This window comes from Arvicola amphibius, chromosome 2 (genome assembly GCF_903992535.2).
Source record: "Arvicola amphibius chromosome 2, mArvAmp1.2, whole genome shotgun sequence".
Lineage (NCBI taxonomy): Eukaryota > Metazoa > Chordata > Mammalia > Rodentia > Cricetidae > Arvicola > Arvicola amphibius.
Genome location: NC_052048.2, coordinates 117157681 through 117182045, shown reverse-complemented (window position 1 = coordinate 117182045; position 24365 = coordinate 117157681). Strand labels below are relative to the sequence as shown.

Sequence of the window (24365 nt, the reverse complement as noted above, 5' to 3'; positions counted from 1 at the left end):
TTTATAAACATTTGTTTACATTTAAAGGGGGCTATGCTATCGAGATTTGCATTGGTATGGATCTTGGTTTATTGACATAAATTTGAGGTCAGTTTTGTTATATGTATATTTCTGCTCTTGATTAAGGTATTGTGTTTGTGAAGCTGACTTAAAATGTAATGTATAATTAAGAAATACAGGTTAATAAATAGTCATCTATAGTAGTCAAGCTTGTAGTCATGTTAGTTAAGTTTTCTAGATATATAGAGATATATGTCAGCTAGATAGGTATTCTTCAAATCTTTTGGAGACCTTCAAAATATGGCATTTAAAATGTTTTAAGAACTTAGGACTTTTCATGACAATGAGACACATCTGCTCCTGGCAGCACCAATCACTTCAAGAAGATGGGCATTGAAGAGGCTCCTTATGGAGTTTGTTAGTCATTTGGACAAGAAACTGCTCTTGCCTGGACTGCTTGATGCTATGCTGTATGAACTGGACATGCAGGACTTTCCTAAAGGTGAGACCATCCCTCAGGTTCCCACTTCATGAAAGAGTCTGCCAGACATTCTATAGGACACAGAAGAAAGCAACTAGTGAACTTTGCCAATGCAAGGCATAAGATATCTCCAAATTTCCTGCTTTATGGAAAAGTCTCCTGGACACTATGGGCCTGTAGTCTGAAGATGTGTCCCAATGTTACAAAAGAACTTTGGGTGACTATCCATGCAGTGAGATGTCTTTGTCAATTCTAGAGTTTTGGAAGTTGTTATAATGTACTTCCTATTAACTTGGTAATATTATATCCTTATGGAGTATTTGATGGAACTGAAGAATAGTTATTATTATAGTTTTCCTTAGTTATGATAAAAGATAAAATAGATTAAATATTGTAATTCTTGCTTGATACCTATTTTGCTATATGCAATTTTATTATGTTAAAACCTTCTTTTTCATTTAGACAGAAAGAGGGAAATGGTATGGGAAGTTCTTCTGTATATGTGTTTCTTTTATTGGTTAATGAATAAAGAAGCTGTTTTGGCCTGTGATAGGGCAGAATAGAGCTAGGCAGGAAAAACTAAACAGAATTCTGGGAGAAAGCAGGTGGAGTCAGAGAGAAGCCATGGAGCCACCACAGGAGACAGACGCCGGATGCCAGATGGAACTTTACCAATAGGCTACAGCCACATGGCAATACACAGATTAATAGAAATGAGTTAATTTAAGATATAAGATCTAACTAGCAATATGCCTAAGTGATGGGCCGAGCAGTATTTTAATTAATACATATTTCTGTGTGATTATTTCAGGAGTCCGGGTGGCCAGGAAATGAACAAACAGCCTCTGTCAACACTCCCCCAGGCTGACCTCCAATCCCTGCCTGGATGTTCTCTTCCTAGTTCTTTCACTCTCCCAATTACCCCAAGCCAAAGCCTAAATGTCACCTACTGTCCTCCTCTCTTAAGTACACAATGTATCTAATACCGCACTCTGTCAGCTCCACCATGAAGACATGGTACACAGCAAAATGCTTTTTACCACCATGTCATAACCTTCCCACCCCTACCAGCCCCACCTGGGCAAGTGGAGAGCTTCCTAACTGCTCAGCTGTAGTCTGTTTGTCACACAGCAGCCAATGTTCTATTTTCTTTCCTTTTGGAAGGGGGGGGGGGAGGTGGGAGAAGCATTGAGACAAATTATCATGTGGCCAGACTGGTTTTGAACTTGTTTTGTAGCTGAGAATGGTCTTGTACTCTTGATCCCCCTGCCTCGACCTTCCAAGTGCTAGGATTACATGTATATACTACTGTGTCCAGTTTCTATTTTAAAATATGAACCTAGTTAATGTATTCTCCAGGTCAAGGTGTGTTATACATTTGCCATCACACTTGAAAGAAAAATCCTTGGTTACCTCATGTCTTAGTCAGAGTTCTATTGCTGTGAAGAGACACCATGACCACAATAATTCTTATAAAGGAAAGCATTTAAATGGGGCTTACTTAGAGTTTCAGAGACTTAGTCCATTATCACCATAGCAGAAAGCATGGTAGCACATGGACAGACATTGTGCTGGAGAAGGAGCTGAAAGTTCTATATCTGGATCTGCAGGCAGCAAGAAGAGAGAGCCACTAAGCCTGGCTTGGGCTTCTGAAACCTCAAAGCCCACATCCCAATGACATATTTCCTCCAACAAGACCACACGCCTATCCCAATAAGGTCATACCTTCTAATCCATTCAAATGGTGCCCCTGCCTGGTGATCAAGCATTCAAATCTGATCTATGAACTAAAGAGGCTGTTCTTGTTCAAACCACCACACCACGATTGTGTGGCTACAGTGTGATGTGGTCCTGCTCATTTCCCCATCTCAACAACCCGCTAGCTATGAGTGCCCCCTTCTATTCAGGATAGCTTTCCCTGAGGGTCTCGAGTTGGTCTTTCGAATGGCATAGTCCCATTTGTCATTCATTAGTTCTTCGTGCCATTTATTAAGCTTGCTCTGTGTGAGCTAATGCATTAGGCACTTAGTGCAGGTAATTTGTGTGCATGTGTTCCTGCACACTCATCCAGAGGTTGGTGTCCTGTGTTTTCCTCACTTCTTCTCTACCTTCTTTTTTGAGACAGGGTCTTTCACTGAGCTTGAAGTTTACTGATATTAGACTAGCTGGCCAGCAAGTCCCAGGAATTCTCAGCTCTGAGGTGTGTATTACAGGTTTTTCACATGGATGCTGGGGATCTGGGCTCAGATCCTACTTGTACAGCAGGCATCTTGCCAACAAAACATCTCCCCAGTCCCACCATAGGTAATTTTCATCAAAACAGCCACAGCCTCCATACAGATGGCTGCCTTCCTCTTTAGAAACAAGGAAACTGAGGTTCAGTGAGTTTCAGGTATTCTTATGTGCATTGATGTGTATGTGTGTCTATGTGAGGGTGCCGAATCCCCTGGAACTATAGTTACAGACAGTTGACTGCCATATGGGTGCTGGGAATTGTACCAGAGTCTTCTGGAAGAGCAGCCAGTGCTCTTAACCACTGAACCGTCTCTCCAGCCCCAAGTTTTAAGAATTTTATTCAAAGTAGCTGAGCTAGGCATTGGCACTGCTGGAATTTACATCCAGATGTTTATGATTTTAAATCTAAATTTCTTTCTTTACATATTATCGCCTCTTTTATTATTTTATTACTTCATTTAAAAAAAAAACAAAGTCTTATGTTCCTATGTGACCTCTAGTTATGCAGAACTCATTATGCAGAAAAACTGGTCTTGAACTCATAGAGATTCACCTGCCTCTGCCTCCCAAGTGCTGGGATTAGAGGTGTGCACCACCAGACATGACTAGGCCCTATTACCTCTTTTAAATGTAGAAGTTTCTGGTTTCTGTGAGGTTTTTAAGTTTTTAGAGGATGGGGAAGAATTGAGCCAAGGTGAAAGACCTTTACGCTATGCTCTTTCTGGTCCAGAAGAGCAGTGAGGAGCATCCACAGCATCCACAGCATCCTTTACCTGAGTGACAGGGCCCGTGGGTCTGAGAAAAACAGCTCCCGGCAAACAGCTATGGTGATGTCTCCCTTTTGTCTCCAAATGCTAATAGTTCTGGATTCAAAATCTTTTCTCTCTTTGACTGGACCCGGATAGAATAGAACAAGAAACTTACAGCATATAATTTGGCATTTTACTGGTATGGTAAGCTTACAAAAATTTTGTTCTCCCTGACAAGGCTCAGCTAATTCTATCAAAATAAATCTCGGGAGGGGAAAAAAGCCCTCTTTGAAAGACTACAAGAAGCCCTTTCAAGAACAAAAATAACACTTAAAACCGATATTCTGTGTATCTCCTTTTTCTTCTTTTTCAGAAGAAACCCTGCCCTTTCTGATAATAGGAAATAAAGAATGTCATAGAAAATGTGTCAACATTCGGCACGCTGAGAAGAGTGAAAATTTCCTCACACTGTACTTTAAGTTTTAAAAGATTTGTGGCACAGACTGTTTCCACATCCATGTGTCACTTGTCAGTGCTCAGTGCTGTGACTGTGTAGGCGATTAGTCAGACCTCGGCTGCAGAGCGTATTAAAATTATTCTCGTTGTGATAGCGTCTGAGGTAGGGCTGTAAGGGAGGTGACCATGTCCTGAAGGTGGAGCTCAGACAAATGAGGTGGTGTCCTTGAAAGAAGAGGCCAGGGAGCGGGGTTGCCTTCTTCTCTACCATATGACAATATGTTCAGAAGACAATGGTCTGTAACCCAGATGAGGAATGTCACCAGATCCTGGCTTAGCTAGTACTCTAAATCTCTGACCTTTAGCCTCCAGATCTGTGAGTGAAATTTTTTTCACAATGCATAATGACACATTTTTAAAATCATGACACCAAGAGGCTGAGACAGGAGGGCTATTAATTTGAAGCCATCCTAGGGTACATAAGTAGTGTCCTATTACCAAAAAGAAAAGAAAGGGAAATAGAATGAGAAAGAGAAGGGAAAGGGAAAAGGAAAGAAAAGGAAACCTAAATTCTGTTGTTCATAAGCTACCTGGTCTCTGGAATTTATTTTTTATTTTGGTTTATTTTATTCTGTTTGTTTGTTTTCAAGACAGGGTATTTCTGTAGTTTTGAAGCTTGTCCTGGACCTCACTCTGTAGACCAGACTGTCCTCGAACTCACAGAGATCCTCCTGCCTCTGACTCCCAAGTGCTGGGATTAAAGGCATGCGCCACCACTACCTGGTTGTAATTTTTGTTATAACATTGCAAACTGACCAAGGTGGATAAGACAGTGTCTTTCTAGGGAAGGATTCTGTTATCAACCTAGAATTTAGCGTTTATAAACCCTCTCTAGCCGGGCGGCGGTGGCGCACGCCTTTAACCCCAGCACTCGGGAGGCAGAGGCAGGCGGATCTCTGTGAGTTCGAGACCAGCCTGGTCTACAAGAGCTAGTTCCAGGACAGTCTCCAAAGCTACAGAGAAACCCTGTCTCGAAAAACCAAAAAATAAAAAATAAATAAATAAAAAAAAATAAACCCTCTCTATATAGGGATGCAAAAATCACAATTAGTCTGCTTTGAGATAAAAGTAATGTTATTATTAAGGAACAAGATAAAATATTCACAACCTTGACCATTTTAACATAAGTACTGGGCTGGCTGGACCTTCAGTTCCCAGTCCTGGTCCCAGAGTCAAAAGAAACAAAGGTGTATGCCAAGCCGTGTTGGGTCAGCACCACGGACAGCACCACCGGCCCACCTCCTGGTCGGTCACTCCCACCAAACCAGAGTAATGGAATTTTCCAGAGAAGACCATTCTCTCTAGGCCCCTTCTCTCTTAGATTCCCACTGGGGAGGGAGTCTCACCTTTGTTCTCTGGAGACTTGGTGTGCACATGTACACACACGGCTCAAAAGCCTCTGAAAATAAAAGCTACGTCTGCTTACAGAAACTGAGGGTGCTGGAAGGGAAGATGTGGTTTTAAAGGGCACTTTGCTCTTCTGAACCCAGGCTTCCATGAGAAGATACCAAGATGTGTAGCCAAGTTCACTATGATGCTAAGACCAGCTAGTTCTCACTGGCGTGAAACTGGAAGCTTGCTTCCTGCTGAGGCCAAAGACCAACAAAACAAAACAAACCCACAAAGGTTTGGTTGCCTAATCTTAGGAGTTTATTTTAGAAGTTTGGTTGATCTTGGGTATGTCTGTTTGCTTACTTGCTATTTGTCACCTGTAAACGTCTTTTAAATGCTTAGCTTAGGGCCGCTGAGGTGGCTCAGCAGGTAAAAATGCCTGCTGCCCAGCCTTAAAACTGTGTTCAATCAGGGGACCCATATGGTGGAAGGAGAGAAGCAACTCCTACTAAGTTGTCCTCTGACTTCCACGTGCATGCTGCCACACACACACAAACACACACACACACACATTCATGCATGCTCTCACAGGCACACTGTGACATCCACACACAAAACAAACAAACAAACAAATGTTTTAACTTTAATAAAAAGATTTATTATATTTTATGTGCATGGGTTTTCGCCTGCACATGTGTCTGTGCGCCACTTGCATGTTGGCTCCTATGTGCATGGGTGTTTTGTTTACGCATGTCTGTGCACTACTTGCATGTTGGCTCCTATGTGCATGGGTGTTTCTCCTGCACATGTGTCTGTGCGCCACTTGCATGTTGGCTCCTATGTGCATGGGTGTTTCTCCTGCACATGTGTCTGTGCACCACTTACATGCTTGGCTCCTGGAGGAAACCAGAAGATGGCTTCAAATGTCCTGAAACTGGAGTTACAAATAGGTGTGAGCCGTTACATGGGTGCTGGGAATTGAACCTGGGTCCTCTGCAAGAGCAGCCAGTGCTCTTAACCACTGAGATATTTCTCTAGCCCCTATTATAACATTTTAAAACTTAATAGAAAAAAGTTTTGGGTTTTTTTTTTTTTTGGTTTTTCGAGACAGGGTTTCTCTGCAGCTTTTTTAGAGCCTGTCCTGGAGCTAGCTCTTATAGACCAGGCTGGTCTCGAACTCACAGAGATCCGCCTGCCTCTGCCTCCCGAGTGCTGGGATTAAAGGCATGCGCCACCATCACTCGGCTAGAAAAAAGTTTTAACTTAAATTTCAGCCAAGGAAACATCTCAGGGCTAGAGCCAGGGTGAAATATTTGTGAAGGGGTCAAAGGAAAGAACACAAAGGATGCCGGGCGGTGGTGGCGCACGCCTTTAATCCCAGCACTCGGGAGGCAGAGGCAGGCGGATCTCTGTGAGTTCGAGGCCAGCCTGGTCTACAAGTGCTAGGTCCAGGACAGGCTCTAAAAAAAGCTGCAGAGAAACCCTGTCTTGAAAAACCAAAAAAAAAAAAAAGAAAAAAAAAAGAACACAAAGGAGTCTGTAAATGGATTTAAATTCATAGCACATCTCCTTAAAGTGGTGGTGGGGTGTTCTGTTATGGGGGTGCCATCAGCTCTGCTGTCATTGGGGACATTAACAGTGATGGAGTAGTTCCTGATTGGGCTTTCAGTTCTCGGCAGGCTGTGGGCTTTCTGTGTCCCTAATGAGACCGTCTTCAGGTTCTTCCCTAGTCCTCCTCAGGCTGACTAAGATCTTACTACCCATCGGAAGCCGCACTTCTCCATCCAGTGCTGCCAGGCATCAGGGGCTTCCATGCTGGGCTTCCCACACCCCTCTACTTGGCAAGCTCTAAACACGACACACGTTTGTTTCTTCCTGAATTTTTTACTCTTCTTTTTATTTATTTATTTTTATGTGTACATTTGTCTGTGTGAGAGTGTCAGATTCCATAGAACTGAAGTTACAGACAGTTGTGAGCTGCCATGTGGGTGCTGGGAATTGAACCTGGTCCTCTGGAAAAGCAGCCAGTGCTCTTAACCACTGAGCCATCTCTCCAGCCCAGATTTTACCCATCTTTTAAGGCCTTTGTTTTCACTGGGTTTTCCTAACTTGCCAACACAACAAGAGAATCACCTTATCTCCTATGCACAGCCTTGCTTTGAATTTGAATTATTTCCTTTGCAATAGATGGCATGCGCCTCCAGAGAAGTGACTTACTTTGTAAAGAAAAAATTTCAGGTATCGGTCTCCACCTGCACACCAGTCCTTCAATGAGACCTCACTGCAGAGCATGAAGTGAAGGAGGAACAGATGGGGTTAAGTAGATATCCACCAGTAACCCTCTTCTCTCCTCCATTTGTGACTACCTTTGGAGCAAAGAGAATGCTGTGCTGCCCCCCTCTCTCCTTTAACCACCACGACGGTTTTTGAGGCTCTTAAAAACTACCTTTACCCCATGCCTTTCTGAAGTGCCGTGACGACAGTGTCCGAGTATTTTACAGAACTGCTGTAGACCGGAGGTGTCTTCCATAGAAGGTAGTGCTCAAACTCCAGGTCCTAATTATACCCCGTCAGTGTTTCCATCATACGCCCCTCCAGAAGGATTTGTTTCTCACTGGTTTAATCTGTATCAGGCGTCAGCCTGACATGCAAGTTCTCGGTCCTGCTACAATGTAGGGAATCTTTGTCTGCCTTAGAACATATATTTTAATCAGTGCAGTGGTTCTGGGTGTGGAAGGCTGTGTTTCTCTGCTGGAAAAGCCAAGCCAGCCTGTGCTGGACACGCCTAGGACATTCGTATCATGTCATATTCCACCCCACAGGTGATTCTGACAGTCTAGGCTGTGGTGTCCTTCAGGGTCCCCTGGGAGTTGTCCTGGGTACCGGACATTATCCTAGAGCACAGATGGCTCCAGGCCTTTCAGGAACATGAGCATGGCGCCTTTGTCTGAATCCCTCGGGGAAAATGCTAAAAACAAAATTTTTGAACATCTCTCGGGCGGGATACCTAACCTAGGCTATTCTGTTACCTGCTCACTTTGGAAGCCATGAATCCTCAGAATTGAAGGCAGTTTTCCTTGCTGAGAGCAAATATTTTATTTGTTTTCCTCTGGGTTTTCTTTGTGGTTTTCTTTTTCTTTCTTTCTTTCTCTCTCTCTCTCTCTCTCTCTCTCTCTCTCTCTCTCTCTCTCTCTCTCTTTTTTCTTTCTGAGACAGGGTTTCTCTGTATAGCTTTGGAACCTGTCCTGGAACTCGCTCTATAGACCAGACTGGCCTCAAATTTACAGAGGTCCACCTGCCTCTGCCTCCAGAGTTCTGGGATTAAAGGTGTGCACCACCACCTGGCAAACTTTTGGGTTTTTTTCTTTTAGTTTTTGCTTTTTTGTTTTGTTTTGGTTGGGTTTTTTTGTTTGTTTGGTTTGGTTTGGTTTTGGGTTTTTGGGGTTTTTTGGGGGGGGCATTCAGGTTTGACTTGGTTTTTTGAGACAGGGTTTCTCTGTCTGGGTTTTCTTTAACCTTTGAGTCTCAAGTTCATTATCCCTTCCCTCCTCCTAGTCTGAGAACTCCCCATCTGGCAGAGTTGTGGGTGTGCCCCATGAGGATGTCTTTCACTCCCGAGGCCATTTCCCACTCCTATTCTCCCTTGCTCCACGTCTTCTTCTCCTCTGATACTCAGTCTGTTTTTAGACCTCTCCAATGGCATCGCCAATGGCCTCTCCTTCCTTCAACGCAACACCAGCTTCCTTTGGGACCTCTCTGACACCAGAGAGTAGAGAAAAGTGGAGTCTGGAAGAAACAGGAGAGTGGAAAGTTAAAGTTGACTTTCCGTTCTTACAAGTGTCTTGCTGGAATTTCTCATAGAAAAAAAAATCTACTTAGAAACGTCCTGCTAACTAGATGAGTTTGAGGCCAGCCTGATCTACAAACCTACTTCCGGGGCTGTCAGGGATGCTGCACAGAGAAAAAAAGAAAAAAAGAAAAAGAAAAGAAAAGAAGAAGAGGCAGCTCACAACTGTCTTTAATTCCTGCTCCAGAACCAATGCCCTCTTCCATCCTCCATGGGCACCGCACTCATGTTGTACGCACACACGCACACATGCGCACGCGCACACACACACACACACACACACACACAAATAAATAAATAAATAAATAAATAAATAAAAATATAAAACAAGGGTAAATTTAGTAAGATTCATAAGAATTCTACATGATCATCAATTCCAGAAATAATTTCTCATGTGTTCCTCCCTGACATAAATACTGCTAGAAACCTCAAAATGTTTCTTTTGTTTGTTTATTTTTTTTCTTTTTGGTTTTTTGAGACAGGGTTTCTCTGCAGCTTTTTTAGAGCCTGTCCTGGAACTAGCTCTTGTAGACCAGGCTGGCCTCGAACTCACAGAGATCCGTCTGCCTCTGCCTCCCGAGTGCTGGGATTAAAGGTGTGCGCCCCCACCGCCCGGCTGTTTGTTTATTTTTTGAGGTAAATTCTATCTGTGTAATCTTGACTGGAATTCACTCTGTAGATTAGGCTGGCCTAAAACTCAAAGAGATCCTTCTGCCTCTAGCTCCCTGAGTGCCGCCACATCCAGCTCAAACATTTCTTGTTTGGAACTTTTGTGTCTAAAGTTTCATTTCTTAGACTAGCAAGATGGCTCAGCAGGTGAAATTTAGTCCCTGGAATCTGCATGGCAGAAGTGAGAACTCCTTAAAACTGCCCTCTGACCTGTCCATGTGTGATGTGGCACATTTGCAGGTCTCCTTTTTGACCTATGAACCCTTCACACACACACAGACACACACACACACATGCTTGCACGCACACACACAAATAATAAAGAAACGCAGTGGTAAAATTGTATCCTTGTAGAGTGGAGCGGCGGGCTGCGGTCCCGCCTGGGTCCTGGTCGCCTGGCTAGCTTATGCCCCGAAATAACAATACACAAAGTGTATTCTTTTAAACACTGCCTGGCCCATTAGTTTCAGCCTCTTATTAACTAATTCTCACATCTTTCTTTAACCCATATTTAGTAATGTGTGTAGCACCACAAGGTGGTGGCTTACTGGGAAAGATTCAGCATGTCTGACCTGGTGGCTGGCTTCATCGTGGCTGACCCAGAGAGGAGCGGCATGACGACTGCCCGAGGCATCTGCCTCACTCCCAGCATTCTGTTCTGTCTACTCCACCCACCTAAGGGCTGGCCTATCACATGGGCCAAGGCAAGTTTCTTTATTAACCAATGAAATCGACACAAACAGAAGACTCTCCCACATCATATCCCTTAGGCTTTACACTCACATGCTTTTATTATCATTTTAAGTCTACTAGCAAATGATGTAGATACTTTGTACTTCTGGATGATTACTCCTTCCTTTAGAATTTGCAAGAGAAAGCATACAAGTCACAAAGTATCATATAGAAGGAGATGGAGGCCATGGAGGAAGGCTCTCAACTGTTACACACATCCTCTTGACATAAATACATACAATTGAACCCACATGCATACACTGTAATTGAATATACATACTATATAACTGAATCCATATACACACTATGTAAGTGAATATATACACACACATATATATATAACTGAGTCCACATACATATTATATAACTGAATATACATGCTATATAATTAAACATCCCAAAGTAGTTTTCACAAGGCATCTATTTATTAAGAGATTAGTGATAAAGTTGGGCTACTGTGAAATTTGTTACACTCAACTACGTATCACACTTCCCAATATCCTCTGTTGGGTTTTTTGTCTTAGGAAGAACTTTCCTTGTAGATGATATTCATTTTTAAATCCACCTGAATTTTCTTCTCTGGCCTTTCATGAATTTGCATTTTATATTTAAATTTTTGGCTCATATAAAATTAATGTTGAAACAAAGGATGGTGTATAGCATTGGTCTATCTCTTAATACAAGTCACATATTCTTAAGTCAATTAGTAAATTACTGGTCTTAAAATGAGGCATGGTGGCACATAGCTGTAATTCTAACACTTATTACTAACAGTAGTCAGATGGATCAGAAGTTCAAGGCCATCCTTGACTACATAGTCAGCTAGAAACCAGCCTGGGATATATGAGACTCTGTCTCAAAAATCAATACATACATACATACATACATACATACATACATACATACAAATTCATCTAAAGTAGAGCTGCCTTTTTAAGGCAAAGGAAAGGACCAACATTCCTGAACCTCCCTGTTGACAAGAATCCCATAAGGCACACACTGATATGTGACATCTAAGATCTTCCCCAGAGACTGAGCAGAGGGAGGGGCCCAGGAGGTGACATAAGTTTAGCAAGCACCATGCAATTCTTATGGTCTGGAAGATGGGCACTGGAGTAGACAGAAGAATGTAGATAGTCTAAACCATGTTGTTAGAGGCTAGACCCTGATGCTGCTTGAAGGGCCTGTGAACCAAGTTTAGCCATAATTCCTGCAGCCATGGTACTTGTTAGGATTCTATTGCTGTGAAAAGACACTATGACAATGGCAACTTGTATAAAGAAAACATTTAATTGGGGTGGCTCACTTGTTAGCCACATGGCTCAGTACCTTTTTCAGCGAGGCAGGTCACATTTTCTTTCTTTGGTGTCTGGACAGGACTGCAGAGGGAGCTTCCTGCTTCCCAGAATTCTCCTGTTCTCATTGCCCTGCCTCTACTTCCTGTCTGGTTGCCCTGCCTATACTTCCTGCCTGGCTACTGGTCAATCAGCGTTTATTTAAAACATAATTGACAGAATACAGAATTGTCCCACAGCACTCACTTACAGTTTCAGAGGCTCAGTCCATTAGCATCATGACGGGGAGCATGGTGGCATGCAGGCAGACGTGGTGCTGGAGGAGTAGCTGAGAGTCCTACATCTTGCAGGCAATAGGAAGTCTACTGACTCACTGGGTGACAACCTGAGCATAAGAAACGTCACAAAGTCTGCCCCCACAGTGGCACACTTCCTCCAATAAAGCCATACCAACTCCAACAAAGCCACACCTCCTAATAGTGCCACTCCCTATGAGATTATGGGGGCCAACTACATTCAAACTACCCCAACACTCAGCCTAAATTTAAGTCTTAGCTCTGTCTCTCATTAACTCTCCCTATTCTCTCTATTGTATTTTTCTCTCAGTAGCTCGTGCAATATTTGTCAGTGGAACTAGGGACTTTGTTTTTGATTCACTGTGGTAGCACCAGCAGGAGAGTGGGTGGTTTATAATACAGGAAGTTCAAAAACAATCCTTGTTGAGCAGTGAGTGTTTCTCTGGTGGAAAGATCCACTCTAAGGTCTGGCCTGGCCTGGTAGATGTTTCTACTTGAACACCTCATATCAGAGCCAAGACTGAGCTCACCATTTCTTCCACCTCAGCCCAAACCCTACCTCCTTCCAACACTTGGATTTCTTCCATGAGGGCACTGGTCCTCTTCTTAGAGTTTCCTTCAAGGTATTTAATAATTTCTCTCACCCCATTTCCTAATCCCAGCGTAAAGATACAAGGGTTTCACCATAGGAGTTTCAGGTAAACACATTTAGTTATTAGCAAACTATCAATTATAAAAGATGATCATGAATGGAATGTGGGAGGTGGGGTGGCCTTAACCTCTGTTTTCCAGGACTCAGTGTCCCTGCAAACTGATGTGCCACTTCCAGGGAGCTTCGTCCCCTCTCTTAAGTAATGGTATATTACGGGGCATGGTGGCACATACCTTTGATCCAAACATTTGGGAGGCAGAGGCAGGCAGATCTCTGTGAGTCTGAGATCAGCCTGGGCTACATAGAGAGTTCCAGGACAGCCAGGGCTCAGACCCTACCTGTCTTAGTTAGGGTTTTGTTGCTGTGAAGAGACACCATGACCACAGCAACTTTTATACAGGAAAACATTGAACTGGGGCTGCCTTACAGTCTCAGCATGGTGCTGGAAAAGTAGCTGGGAGTTCTACATCTGGATCCTCAGGCAGCAGAAAATGATGCACTGACCAAACTTCAGCCCCCGAGACTTCAAAGCCCACCCCCTAGTGACACACATCCTCCAACAAGGATTCAAACACATGAGTCTATTGGGGGCTATCCCTATTCACATCACCCCGTCATTCCAAAAAACAAAACAACCAAAGCAACAACAACAACAAAATGGCAGTACTTGTCTCCCACGGCCTCTGAGAACAGGAGCACCCTTGCCGTTAGAACATTATAGGGCTCAGAGGCAGCAACAGTTCAGATGAGAATCTTTGTCCACCTACTGATAAGAAACCCCCTAGCCATCAGAGGCTTCTTCAGAAGTGACGCTTCTCCTGTCGCAGGTTGGAGTGACCAGAAGTAGGTTCTAAGCTTAAGCATGGCAGTCAGTGGGTCTACTGGGCATTGTGCCTGTGATCATACTCTATGGAAGGGAAAAGAAGAAATTCAGCTTAGGTAGATGAGGCAGGTGGGGATGTAATACATCCTCCCCGTGAAGGCCTCTCCGACACCACAGAGGAGACTGGTACAGAGTGGCACTGCAGAATCCTCCCAAAAGTTGCCCCAGATTAAGCCAGTCTTAATACTCTTACATCACTCCAACTATTCCTACGGGACACGTGACCTTCCGCCACATGTTCTCTTCATTCCGGACAATTCCACTAGTGACCAACAGTCATCTCCAGCAGCCGGGGGAAGAAACATTCCATTACTGGAGGAAGATCTAGACAATCCATCGCAGTACCCATCAGAGCTCCCCAAAGTTGCAGCGGTCCAGACGAAGCGGGACTGGAATGACGGCTCAGTGGTTAAGAGCACACATAGGGCTCCAGCAGATCAGCTCCCAGCATCCACATCTGCACCACAGCTGCCTGTAACTCCAGCTTCAGAGCATCCAGCTTCCTCTTTTTGCCTCCACTGGCACCTGGACTCATGCACACAACCCCCAAACCCACATATGCACAATAGTTAAAAATAAATCTTAAAACAACAAACAAACAAAACAACAGGCTTGAGCCCAAATGACTGTTGTTCCTCGCTGCCCGCTGCTGTGGTTCATTCCTTTTCACCTCTCGCTTTATTGAAAGCATGGAAAATGTCTCTCGCAGCAGTTGACATGGAAAAGGAGGGGTGTGGTCTGGAAAAATTACCCACCCAACTGGAGAGAAGGATAAAAATGAGAGGAGATGAATTCGCAATTGACCTGAGAGTTGTGGTTGATTGGGGAAGGCTTCATTACGGATCCGTTTGGGGTTACTGCTAATGGCTGGAGAGAGGGTACCACATTAGTTCTGGGACAGAGATAGACGCCATTCCTAATTCCTCTTCCAGACACTATGTCTTTTAGACATATTGGGAAATTATTGTGGGAAAAGGATAGACCTTGCCCTCACCCTTTGGCCAGCCGTATTCTCCCAACTGGCTCAGAATCCCACTGTTCTAACCACGGGCCCTCCAGTGGACCAGCGATGAAAAAGAAAGAAAACATGGTTGTAAAAGAGGATAATATCTCCCGGTCTCTGCTCACCCTAGAGGCTTATTTTGAAAAATCACAGTGATTTAACTTGTTAGCAGTTTAATTCCCTTTAAAAAGATTAACCAGACTAATTATTCGTCAGATTTCCCCGTCTTTGTCAGCCTCAATAAGGATCTTTTGTTACAGTGATTAATGTGTTTTAATTGTAGCTTCTCTCAGGGCAATAATTCGATCGCACAGTATTTGCCGAATCCATGGAAATCTTGGAAATGCTTTGACAGCTGAGCTATTCTTGGGAAACGAAAGTAAGGGAATATATGTACCTAACAGAAAGGGTTTTATAGCATATCATTAATATGGATTTTTCTCTCCCTGACAGAGCTTGCTCTGCCTCAGTCCATGGAGTTGCTTGCTGTGCAGTCAATTTTCCATCCAGAAACATCAGGATGGAGAGATCAATTAATCCAGGTGACTAGACTTTCTCCCATCAGTCCCCACATAGCCGCTAGTGACAGTAATAGCCATGCAGACACACACAGATCACGCAGAAAGCCAATCTATTAGTCAGTGTCCATAAATAATCATCCAATTAAGAGACTGGGGCCTGCGTTGCCTATTCATTTTTCTACATAATACCACATCTTCATCCACCAATCCCTAATTGTGCAAGCTAAGGATTTTTACATTAAAAAGCATTTGTACAAACTGCACCAGAGACAAGTTCTATGGGCTACTAATAATTTCCACTTAAAATATGGTTTAATATTATTTTTAAGTTATGGTGGTTCTAAAATCTTTGGTGTCCTACATAGGTGGAGTTGATTCTTGGCTTTACTTTTAATTAGTTAAGAGATATTGGGGGAAATTACAAAAAGTTCTTTATAGCAATGATCATTAAGAAGCCATTTAGACTCATTAAATACCTACTAAGGCAATAGGAGATCTGTGGCTTTGAGGACAACCTGTTTTATACAAAAGACATCCTGAAGCAAACTTCGCCAGAGCAGCCCTAAGCCACAGTTAGCCAATACCTAGCCACAAATCCAGCCCTACACAAAGTACTAGAAGGAAAACCCCAACCTAAGGAAGTTAGCTACATCCACAAAAACACAGGCAATAGATGATCTCACAGCAGTAAATCCCAAAGAAGGGAAACACACACACAATAACATCACCAAATTGAAAAATGAAATAACAGGAACTAGCAATCACTGGTCATTAATATCCCCTAATATAAATTGACTCAAATCACCTATAAAAAGACACAGGATAACAGACTGAATAGGAAAACAGAATCCATCCTTCTGCTGCATACAAGAAACACACCTCAACCTCAAAGATAGACATTGCCTCAGAGTAAAGAGGTGGGAAAAATTTCCAATCAAATGAACCTAAGAAACAAGCAGGTGTAGCTATCCTAATATCTAACAAAATAGACTTCAAACTAAAATCAATCAAAAGAGACAAAGAAGGACATTTCATATTAGTCACAGGAAAAATCCATCAAGAGGAAATCTTAATACTGAACATCTATGCCCCAAATACAAGGGCACCCTCTATGTAAAAAAAAAAAAAAAAAAAAAAAAAAAAAAAAAAAAAAAAAAAAAAAAAAAAACAGTACTAAAGCTTAAATAACATATTAAACCCCACACACTAATGGGGGAGACTTCTCCACTCTCACCATTGGACAGATCTGTCAGATAGAAAATTAACAGAGAAATAAGGGAACTAACAGATGTTATGACTCAAATGGACTTAACAGACATCTAGAACATTCCATCCAAACACAAAAGAGTATACCTTCTTCTCAGAACCTCATGGAATCTTCTAAAAAATTGACCACATAATAAAACAAACCTCAACAAATACCAAAAAATTGAAATAACCCCATGTATCTTATCAGATCACCATGGTTTAATAATAGAATTCAACAGCAACACTAATTTCAAAAAACCCACAAACACATAGAAATTAAGCAATGCTCACCTGAATCACCAATGGGTCAAGGGATAAATAAAGAAAGGAATAAGAACTTCCTCGAATTTAACAAAAATGACCACACAACACACCCAAATTTATGGGATACAGTGAAAGTAGTATTAACAGGAAAAATCATATCACTAAATGCCTATATAAACAAGCTGGAAAAATCCCACACTAGTGAATTAACAGCACACCTGAAAACTCTGGAACAAAAAGAAGCAAACTCACCCAGGAGGACTAGATGGCAAGAAATAATCAAATTGAGAGCTGAAATTAACAAAATAGAAACAAAGAAAGCAATACAAAGAATCAATAAGACAAAGGATTGGTTCTTTGAGAAAATCAACAAAATAGACAAACCTTTATCCAAACTAACCAAAAGGCAGAGAGAGAATATCAAATTAACAAAATCAGAAATGAAAAGGGGGACATAACAACGGACATGGAGGAAATCATCAGGTCATATTTCGAAAACCTGTACTCTACAAAATTGGAAAACTTAAAGGAAATGGACAATTTTCTGGACAAATAACATTTACCAAAATTAAATCAAGACCAGATAAGCAATTAAATAGACCTATAACTGCTAAAGAAATAGAAACAGCCTTTCCGGCGGTGACGACCTCCCGATGAGAACGTGCCTCTCACAAAGGATCTCCTTCATCCCTCTCCAGAGAAGGAAAAGAAGAAACACAAGAAAAAGCACCTGGTGCAGAGCCCCAGTTCCTACTTTATGCATGTGAAGTGCCCAGGATGCTATAAAATCGCCACGGTCTTTAGCCATGCACAGACGGTAGTCTTGTGTGTCGGCTGCTCCACTGTCCTCTGTCAGCCTACAGGCGGGAAAGCAAGACTGACAGAAGGATGCTCCTTCAGGAGGAAGCAGCAGTGAAAAGCACCTGATTCGAGATGAGTGGGAACCATCCCAATAAACACATTTTGGATATATATATATATATATATATATATATATATATATATGTGTGTGTGTGTGTGTGTGTGTGTGTGTGTGTGTATCCATATATATGTATATATGTATATATATGTGTATATATATACATATATATATATATAGTCATCAAAAGTCTCCCAACCAAAAAAAGCCCAGGGCCAGATGGTTTCAGCCCAAAATTCTACAAGATTTTCAAAGAACTAATATCAATACTCCTCAAATTGTTACACACAATAGAAACAGAAGGAACATTACCAAACTCTTTTTACGAGGCTACAATTACCCTGATACCCAAGCTAAGCAAAGATATTATTAAGAAAGAAAATTACAGACCAATCTCACTCATTAACATTCATGCAAAAATACTCAATAAAATACTGACAAACTGAATCCAAGAACACATTAGAAAAATCATCCACCATGATCAAGTCGGCTTCATCCCAGAGACGCAGGAATGGTTCAACATACGAAAATCTGTCCATGTAATCCACCATATAAACAAACTAAAAAATAAAAACCACATGATCATCTCATTAGATGCTGAAAAAGCCTTTGACAAAATTCAACACCCCTTTATGATAAAGATCTTGGAGAGAGCAGGGATACAAGAAACATACCTAAACATATTAAAGGAAATATGCAGCAAGCCAACAACCAACATCAAACTAAGTCAAGAAAAACACAAAGCTATCCCACTGAAGTTAGGAATAAGACAAGGTTGTCAACTCTCTCCATATCTATTCAATATAGTTTTTGAGGGTCTAGCTAGGACAATAAAACAACAAAAGGAGATCAAGTGGATACAAATAGGAAAAGAAGAAGTTAAACTCTCACTATTTGCTGATGATATGATAGTTTACATAAGTGACCCCAAAAATTCTACCAGGGAACTTCAACAACTCATAAACACTTTCAGCAATGTAGCAGGATACAAGATTAACTCAAAAAAATCAGTAGCCCTCCTGTACACAGATGATAAATGGACTAAGAAAGAAGTCAGAGAAACATCACCCTTCACAATAGCCACAAATAATGTAAATTATCTTGGAGTAACTCTAACCAAACAAGTGAAAGACCTGTATGACAAGAACTTTAAATCTTTGAAGAAAGAAATTAAAGAAGACACCAGAAAATGGAAAGATCTCTCATGTTCTTGTGTAGGTAGAATTCAAATAGTAAAAATGGCAGTCTTAGCAAAAGCAATCTACAGATTCAATGCAATGCCCATCAAAATCCCAACAAAACTCTTCACAGACCTCAAAAGAACAATACTCAACTTCATACAGAAAAGCAAAAAACCAAGGATAGCCAAAACAATCCTGTACAATAAAGGAATTTCTGAAGTCATCACAATCCTTGATTTCAAACTCTACTACTGAACTACAGTATTGAAAACAACCTGGTACTGGCATAAAAACAGACAGGAGGACCAATGGAACCAAATCAAAAACCCAGATCTCAGTCCACATACTTACGAATACCTGATTTTTGACAAAGAAACAAAAGATATAAAATAGAAAAAAGAAAGCATATTCAACAAATGGTTCTGACATAACTGGATATCAACATGTAGAAGAATGAAAATAGATCCATATCTATCACCATGCACAAAACTCAAGCCCAAATCAATCAAAGACCTCAACATAAAATCAACCACACTGAACCTCATAGAAGAGAAAGTGGGAAGTACAGTTGAATGCATGGGCACAGGAGATCACTTCCTAAATATAACCCCAGTAGCACAGACATTGAGAGAAACAATTAATAAATGGAACCTCCTGAAATGGAGAAGCTTCTGTAAAGCAAAGGACATGGTCAACAAGACAAAATGGCAGCCTACAGATTGGGCAAAGATCTTCACCAACCCCATATTGGACAGAGGGTTGATCTCCAAAATATACCAAGAACTGAAGAAACTTGTCATCCAAAGAACAAATAATCCAATAAAAAATGGAGTAGAGACCTAAACAGAGACCTCTCAACAGATAATAAAATGGCTGAAAGACACTTAAGGAAATACCCAACATCGTTAGTCATCAGAGAAATGCAAATCAAAACAACTCTGAGATTCCAACTTACACCTGTCAGAATGGCCAAGATCAAAAACACTGATGACAACTTATGCCGGAGAGGATGCAGGGTAAAGGGAACACTTCTGCATTGCTGGTGGGAGTGCAAACTGGTACAGCTACTTTGGAAATCTTTATGGCAATTTCTCAGAAAATTAGGAAACAACCTACCTCAAGACCCAGTAATACCACTTTGGGGTATATACCCAAAGAATTCTCATTCATACCACAAGAACATGTGTTCAACTATGTTCATAGAAGCATTGTTTGTCATAGCCATAACCTGGAAACAACCTAAATGCCCCTCAACCAAAGAATGGGTAAATAAAATGTGGTTATATTTACACAATGGAATACTACACAGTGGAAAAAAGTGTTGACATCTTGAAATTTGCAGACAAATGGATGGATCTAGAAAACATGAAATTGAGTAAGGTAACCAAGACCCAGAAAGACAATATAATATGTACTCACTCTTAAGTGACTTTTAGACATAAAACAAAGAAAAATCAGCCTACAGTTCACAACCCAGAGAACCTAGACAACAAAGAGGACCCTAAGAGAGACATACATAGATCTGATCTACATGGGAAGTAGAAAAAGAAAAGCTCTTCTGGGTAAATTGGGAACATGGGGACCATGGGAGAGAGTAGAAAGGGAGGGGAAAGGAAGGGAGGGGAACAAAGAAAAATATATAGCTCAATAAAAACAATTTTAAAAAATACCTATTAAGCCCAAATTTATTTAGTGCTCCGGCCATCCTGGGGAGTAGTCTCCGAACTTGACGTGGGTTAACTCATGTTCTCATAATCTTAAGAGGCAGGTGTGTTTAGAATAATCTCTTGAAGTAGATACTTTCACAGATCACAAGCTACTTTAGAAAGTTGTGGGATCTGAATGGAGGCTGTCTCCCCAGAGCCTGGATTCCACGGAAGACCTAGTTCAACATGTCATGTTCAATGATATGCCATAGTTTTTTCTAATTTTATCCTTGGACAAATATGCCACATCAAATTGCCATTTGGGTACGTTGCCCCAACTAAGAGGAAATAGCCAGGCATCTCCAAAACAACCAGACTCATTTATCTGATCTCAAAAAAGTACAATTTAATCCTTAGATGCTTTCATTTTTCCAGTTATGGACATCTGTTGTAATTTGTATCCCAGATTGCTGTGGTTTCCGTTTGTGAGCCTTCCCTAACTCCCTAATTCTGTGGAAGAGCATGGAAAGTTAAGCGGTTTTAGCACAGAAGGAGGGGAGCCCAAAGAAGCATAACCGCTTTTCTTACGAGAATGAGTTATCTAGGGTGGCGATTCAGCCTCCCTTTCTCTCTGGAATGACCTCCCTTGCCCTTCATCTTTCCACCGCTGCCACAAGCTGAAGAGCCTTGAGGCCCTCACCAAAAACTGAGAAGATTCTGGTGTCCTTCTCTTAGACTCCTCAGCCTCTATGACTATTGAGTTCAAATGAACCGTGACCCTTTGTGTGACCAGCGTCAGGTATGCTGTTACAACAACAGGACACCGACAGAAAGTTACTTTCTCTTGCCATCTCTTTCCTCGAGAAATAACCACCTCAGTTTTTCCTCCAAGCCATGTGGCCCACAATCAGACAAATAAAAATTTTCACGCAGAAAGAATGCTGCAGAGATGGCTCAGAGGGTAAGAAAACATGCCGCTCTTCCAGAGGTCCAGAGTGCAGTTCCCAGCATCCACACCAGGCAGCTCCCAACTGCCTAGAACTCCAGCTCCAAGGGAACCAATACCTCCTCTGGCTTCTGAGTCACCCACACAGGTGGCTGGTGGCTGTGCGTGCACAAACCTTAGAAAGAAAGGCAGACAGACAGGAAGGAAGGAAGGAAGGGAGGGAGGGAGGAAGGAAGGAAGGAAGGAAGGAAGAGGAGGAGGCAGGCAGGGAGGGAGGGAGGACAGAAGAGAGGTTTTCTTCTCCAGCATGGCGAAAGGACACACATTTTCCTTCTCATTATTTTTCCTTTCTTTACTTTCGCATTTTAAGTGGGGAAGGGTTGGTGGGATGGCAAAGGTTAAAGACTCCGCAGCCTAGAAACGGGACCAAGAGAGAAAAGCAACGGCTGAAAGCTGCAGAAAGCCCCTCGAAGGCTTTCAGGAACCGCTGGTGACTGGTTTTCTCTGACCCTCTTTCCCTACAGAGTGGCACTTTTTTAAAAGCATACTTTTCCAAGTTGTTACATTAACAAATTTGCACTGGGTTCTTGATCCTTGTCATCTAAAGACTACCTTGTTGGCGGATGGTGAACTTTTCCTTCATGCAGGGCCTGCTGCTCTATCTAATGTCACAAATGTCTGCTCGCATTAGCTCCCGGAGACTGGAGAGGTTCCGCATGGGGCCTTTCCGGCAAGTTGATTTGACAGAATGAGTCCCCACACTAGCTCATGGCACTTATCCGTTAGCCAGCCCTCCTCGGGGACCGGGATTTAGAGTGCACCATATTCGGTTTCCAAGTCAACTGCTGTCCCCTCAGGAAGCTGTGCTGCATTATTAAAAAGAGATGCCTTCGACCAGCGCCATACTCAAACACTCATCCACATTTAACAGGGAACAAAAAAAAAAAAAAAAAAAAAAAAGATGACCAGGTCAGGGAGAGACAGCAGAACTGTGTCCCAACTTGTCACTGTGTTAACCCTTTCTCCGCAGGTTTCTTGCCTTTTTCCATGCTCACTGAAGAGCTCTAGAATTTTCTCAGGGAAGCACTTAAAAATGTGTCCTTGCTCATTTTCAAATGATCTTTATTCATAAAGGGCGGCTCCTCCATGGCTATGCTTCCCTATGCAACATCCCCTTACCTTGCAAGGTCTAGGTCCTGAGGTGCTCCTACCTCTTCTTTATAAGTTCCCATTGCACAGTTAATTCTGGGGGTTTAGTTGGAAGAAATAACAATGGCTTTGATTGCATGTCTATAAATGTGTGTGTATACACATGAATGCATGTGTGTGCATGAAGACACACACACATACATATGAACGAAAGAAATAAGAATCAGTTCTCCCATAAATGGACAGACCTGCAGCTCAAGGGTTAGTAAGTAGAACTCCAGAACTTTCTAACTTTTAAAAGCAAAATGTGTCTTTTATACCTTAACCTTTGCAAACAAGAAATTGGCAAGATAGCTGGAGAAAAGAGGAGGTCCTTTTAAAAGCTGCATGTTGATATAAATATGAAAATGGATTCAACTATGCTTCCAATTTCCAAACACGTGTACCTCAATGAATATTAAATGGCAGGCCCCCTATCACATATGACTTATTTACTCAACAGAGTTCTTATCAACAGGGGCCTGGAGTTGCTTCTGGAGCGTGAAAGCCTCTGTAATGGAGTTTAGAGTGGGAAACCCACTAAAGAGGCCACAGCCCCAGAGACACCCCCGAAACCCACCTGTCACTTGATGTTAGATCACAGCTCAAACAAGGCATGGCTGGCCGCTCCTCCTTAAATATTGCTGTGGCCAGAAGAGGAAAGGAAGGAAGGAAAGAAAGGAAAGGAAAGGGAAAACGGAGAGAAATGATTCCCCAGGGACTGAGACAGGCCAGAGGCAAATCATGGGGGTGGGCGGGGGGTTTTCGGGGAGAGACCTCTTCTAACAGCTGCCCGATGTCAGCTGGAATCAGAGTCTAAAGCTCAGCCCGGGAGGAGAGCTGGCGGGGCCCTCCATCAGTTAGGTGTCATTTCTTCATTTCAGCATCCACGGACCGCAGGGCAAGCGGCTCTCCATCAGGCTGAGACACAGAAATCAAGGGCCAGAATTTCCTTGAGCACGGAGATTGCAGCAGGCAGAGAAGACTGATGCAGAAAGATCTGCATCCCGAAATGGAGAGACAGGCATTTCTAAGAAACAGATCTCCCTCCGGGAGGTAGCTGGATATGCCTCAGTTGGCTAGATCAGCCAGGACAGGAAAAGAACCCACTCTCTGTCCCGTAACACTACTCACAGGCACCACTGCTGCGTCCGTTGTTGAATATACTACGGCTTTAGTTGTCTGAGGAATATATCAGACTTCACTTACCAACCCCCCCCCATACCTTTCTGCCCTTGGTAGGAATAGTTTTGGTTGGCCCATAACCACATCCCAGCCTTCCTTACTGAAAGGGTGACCATTAGACCAAATCATGCCCACTGGGCCATGAACACAAGTGATGTGTGTTTTGTTCTTGGAAGGGCTGGGAACCAACCCTGTTCTAGCTGCTTCCTATGACTGTGATAAACTCCATGAGCAGAGCTAACTTGCGGGATAGGGTGGCATTTATCTGGCTTACTTGTCCCTACCGTGGTTACTCATTGAGGGAAGTCAGGCAGAAACTGAAGCAGGAACAGAGCTGGGAACCATAGAAGAAAATCACTTGCTACTTTGCTTCCCATAGCTTGTTCAGCTTTCCTTTCTTTTTAAAATTTATTTATTTTTATTTTATGTGCATTGAAGTTTCACAATGGGTGTCAGGTCCCCTGGAACTGGAGTTACAGACAGTTGTGAACTGCCATGTAGGTGCTGGGAATTGAATATGTTTTCATGTAGCCAGGCTTGCTTCCAACACTCTATGAGGATAACCTTGAACTTCTAA

The 24365-nt window shown here is 42.4% G+C and overlaps 1 protein-coding gene across 1 annotated transcript in view; it reads left to right on the top strand.

The window, feature by feature from the left end:
• The window catches only part of LOC119807301 (40S ribosomal protein S27-like), a 36131-nt gene extending 18492 nt beyond the window's left edge, over positions 1-17639 (top strand). Inside the window, exon 4 of the mRNA XM_042054547.1 lies at positions 17382-17639. Within this exon, the coding sequence (XP_041910481.1) occupies positions 17382-17639 (258 nt within the window). The remainder of the gene's footprint in view (positions 1-17381) is intronic.
• Positions 17640-24365: the final 6726 nt, after the last annotated feature.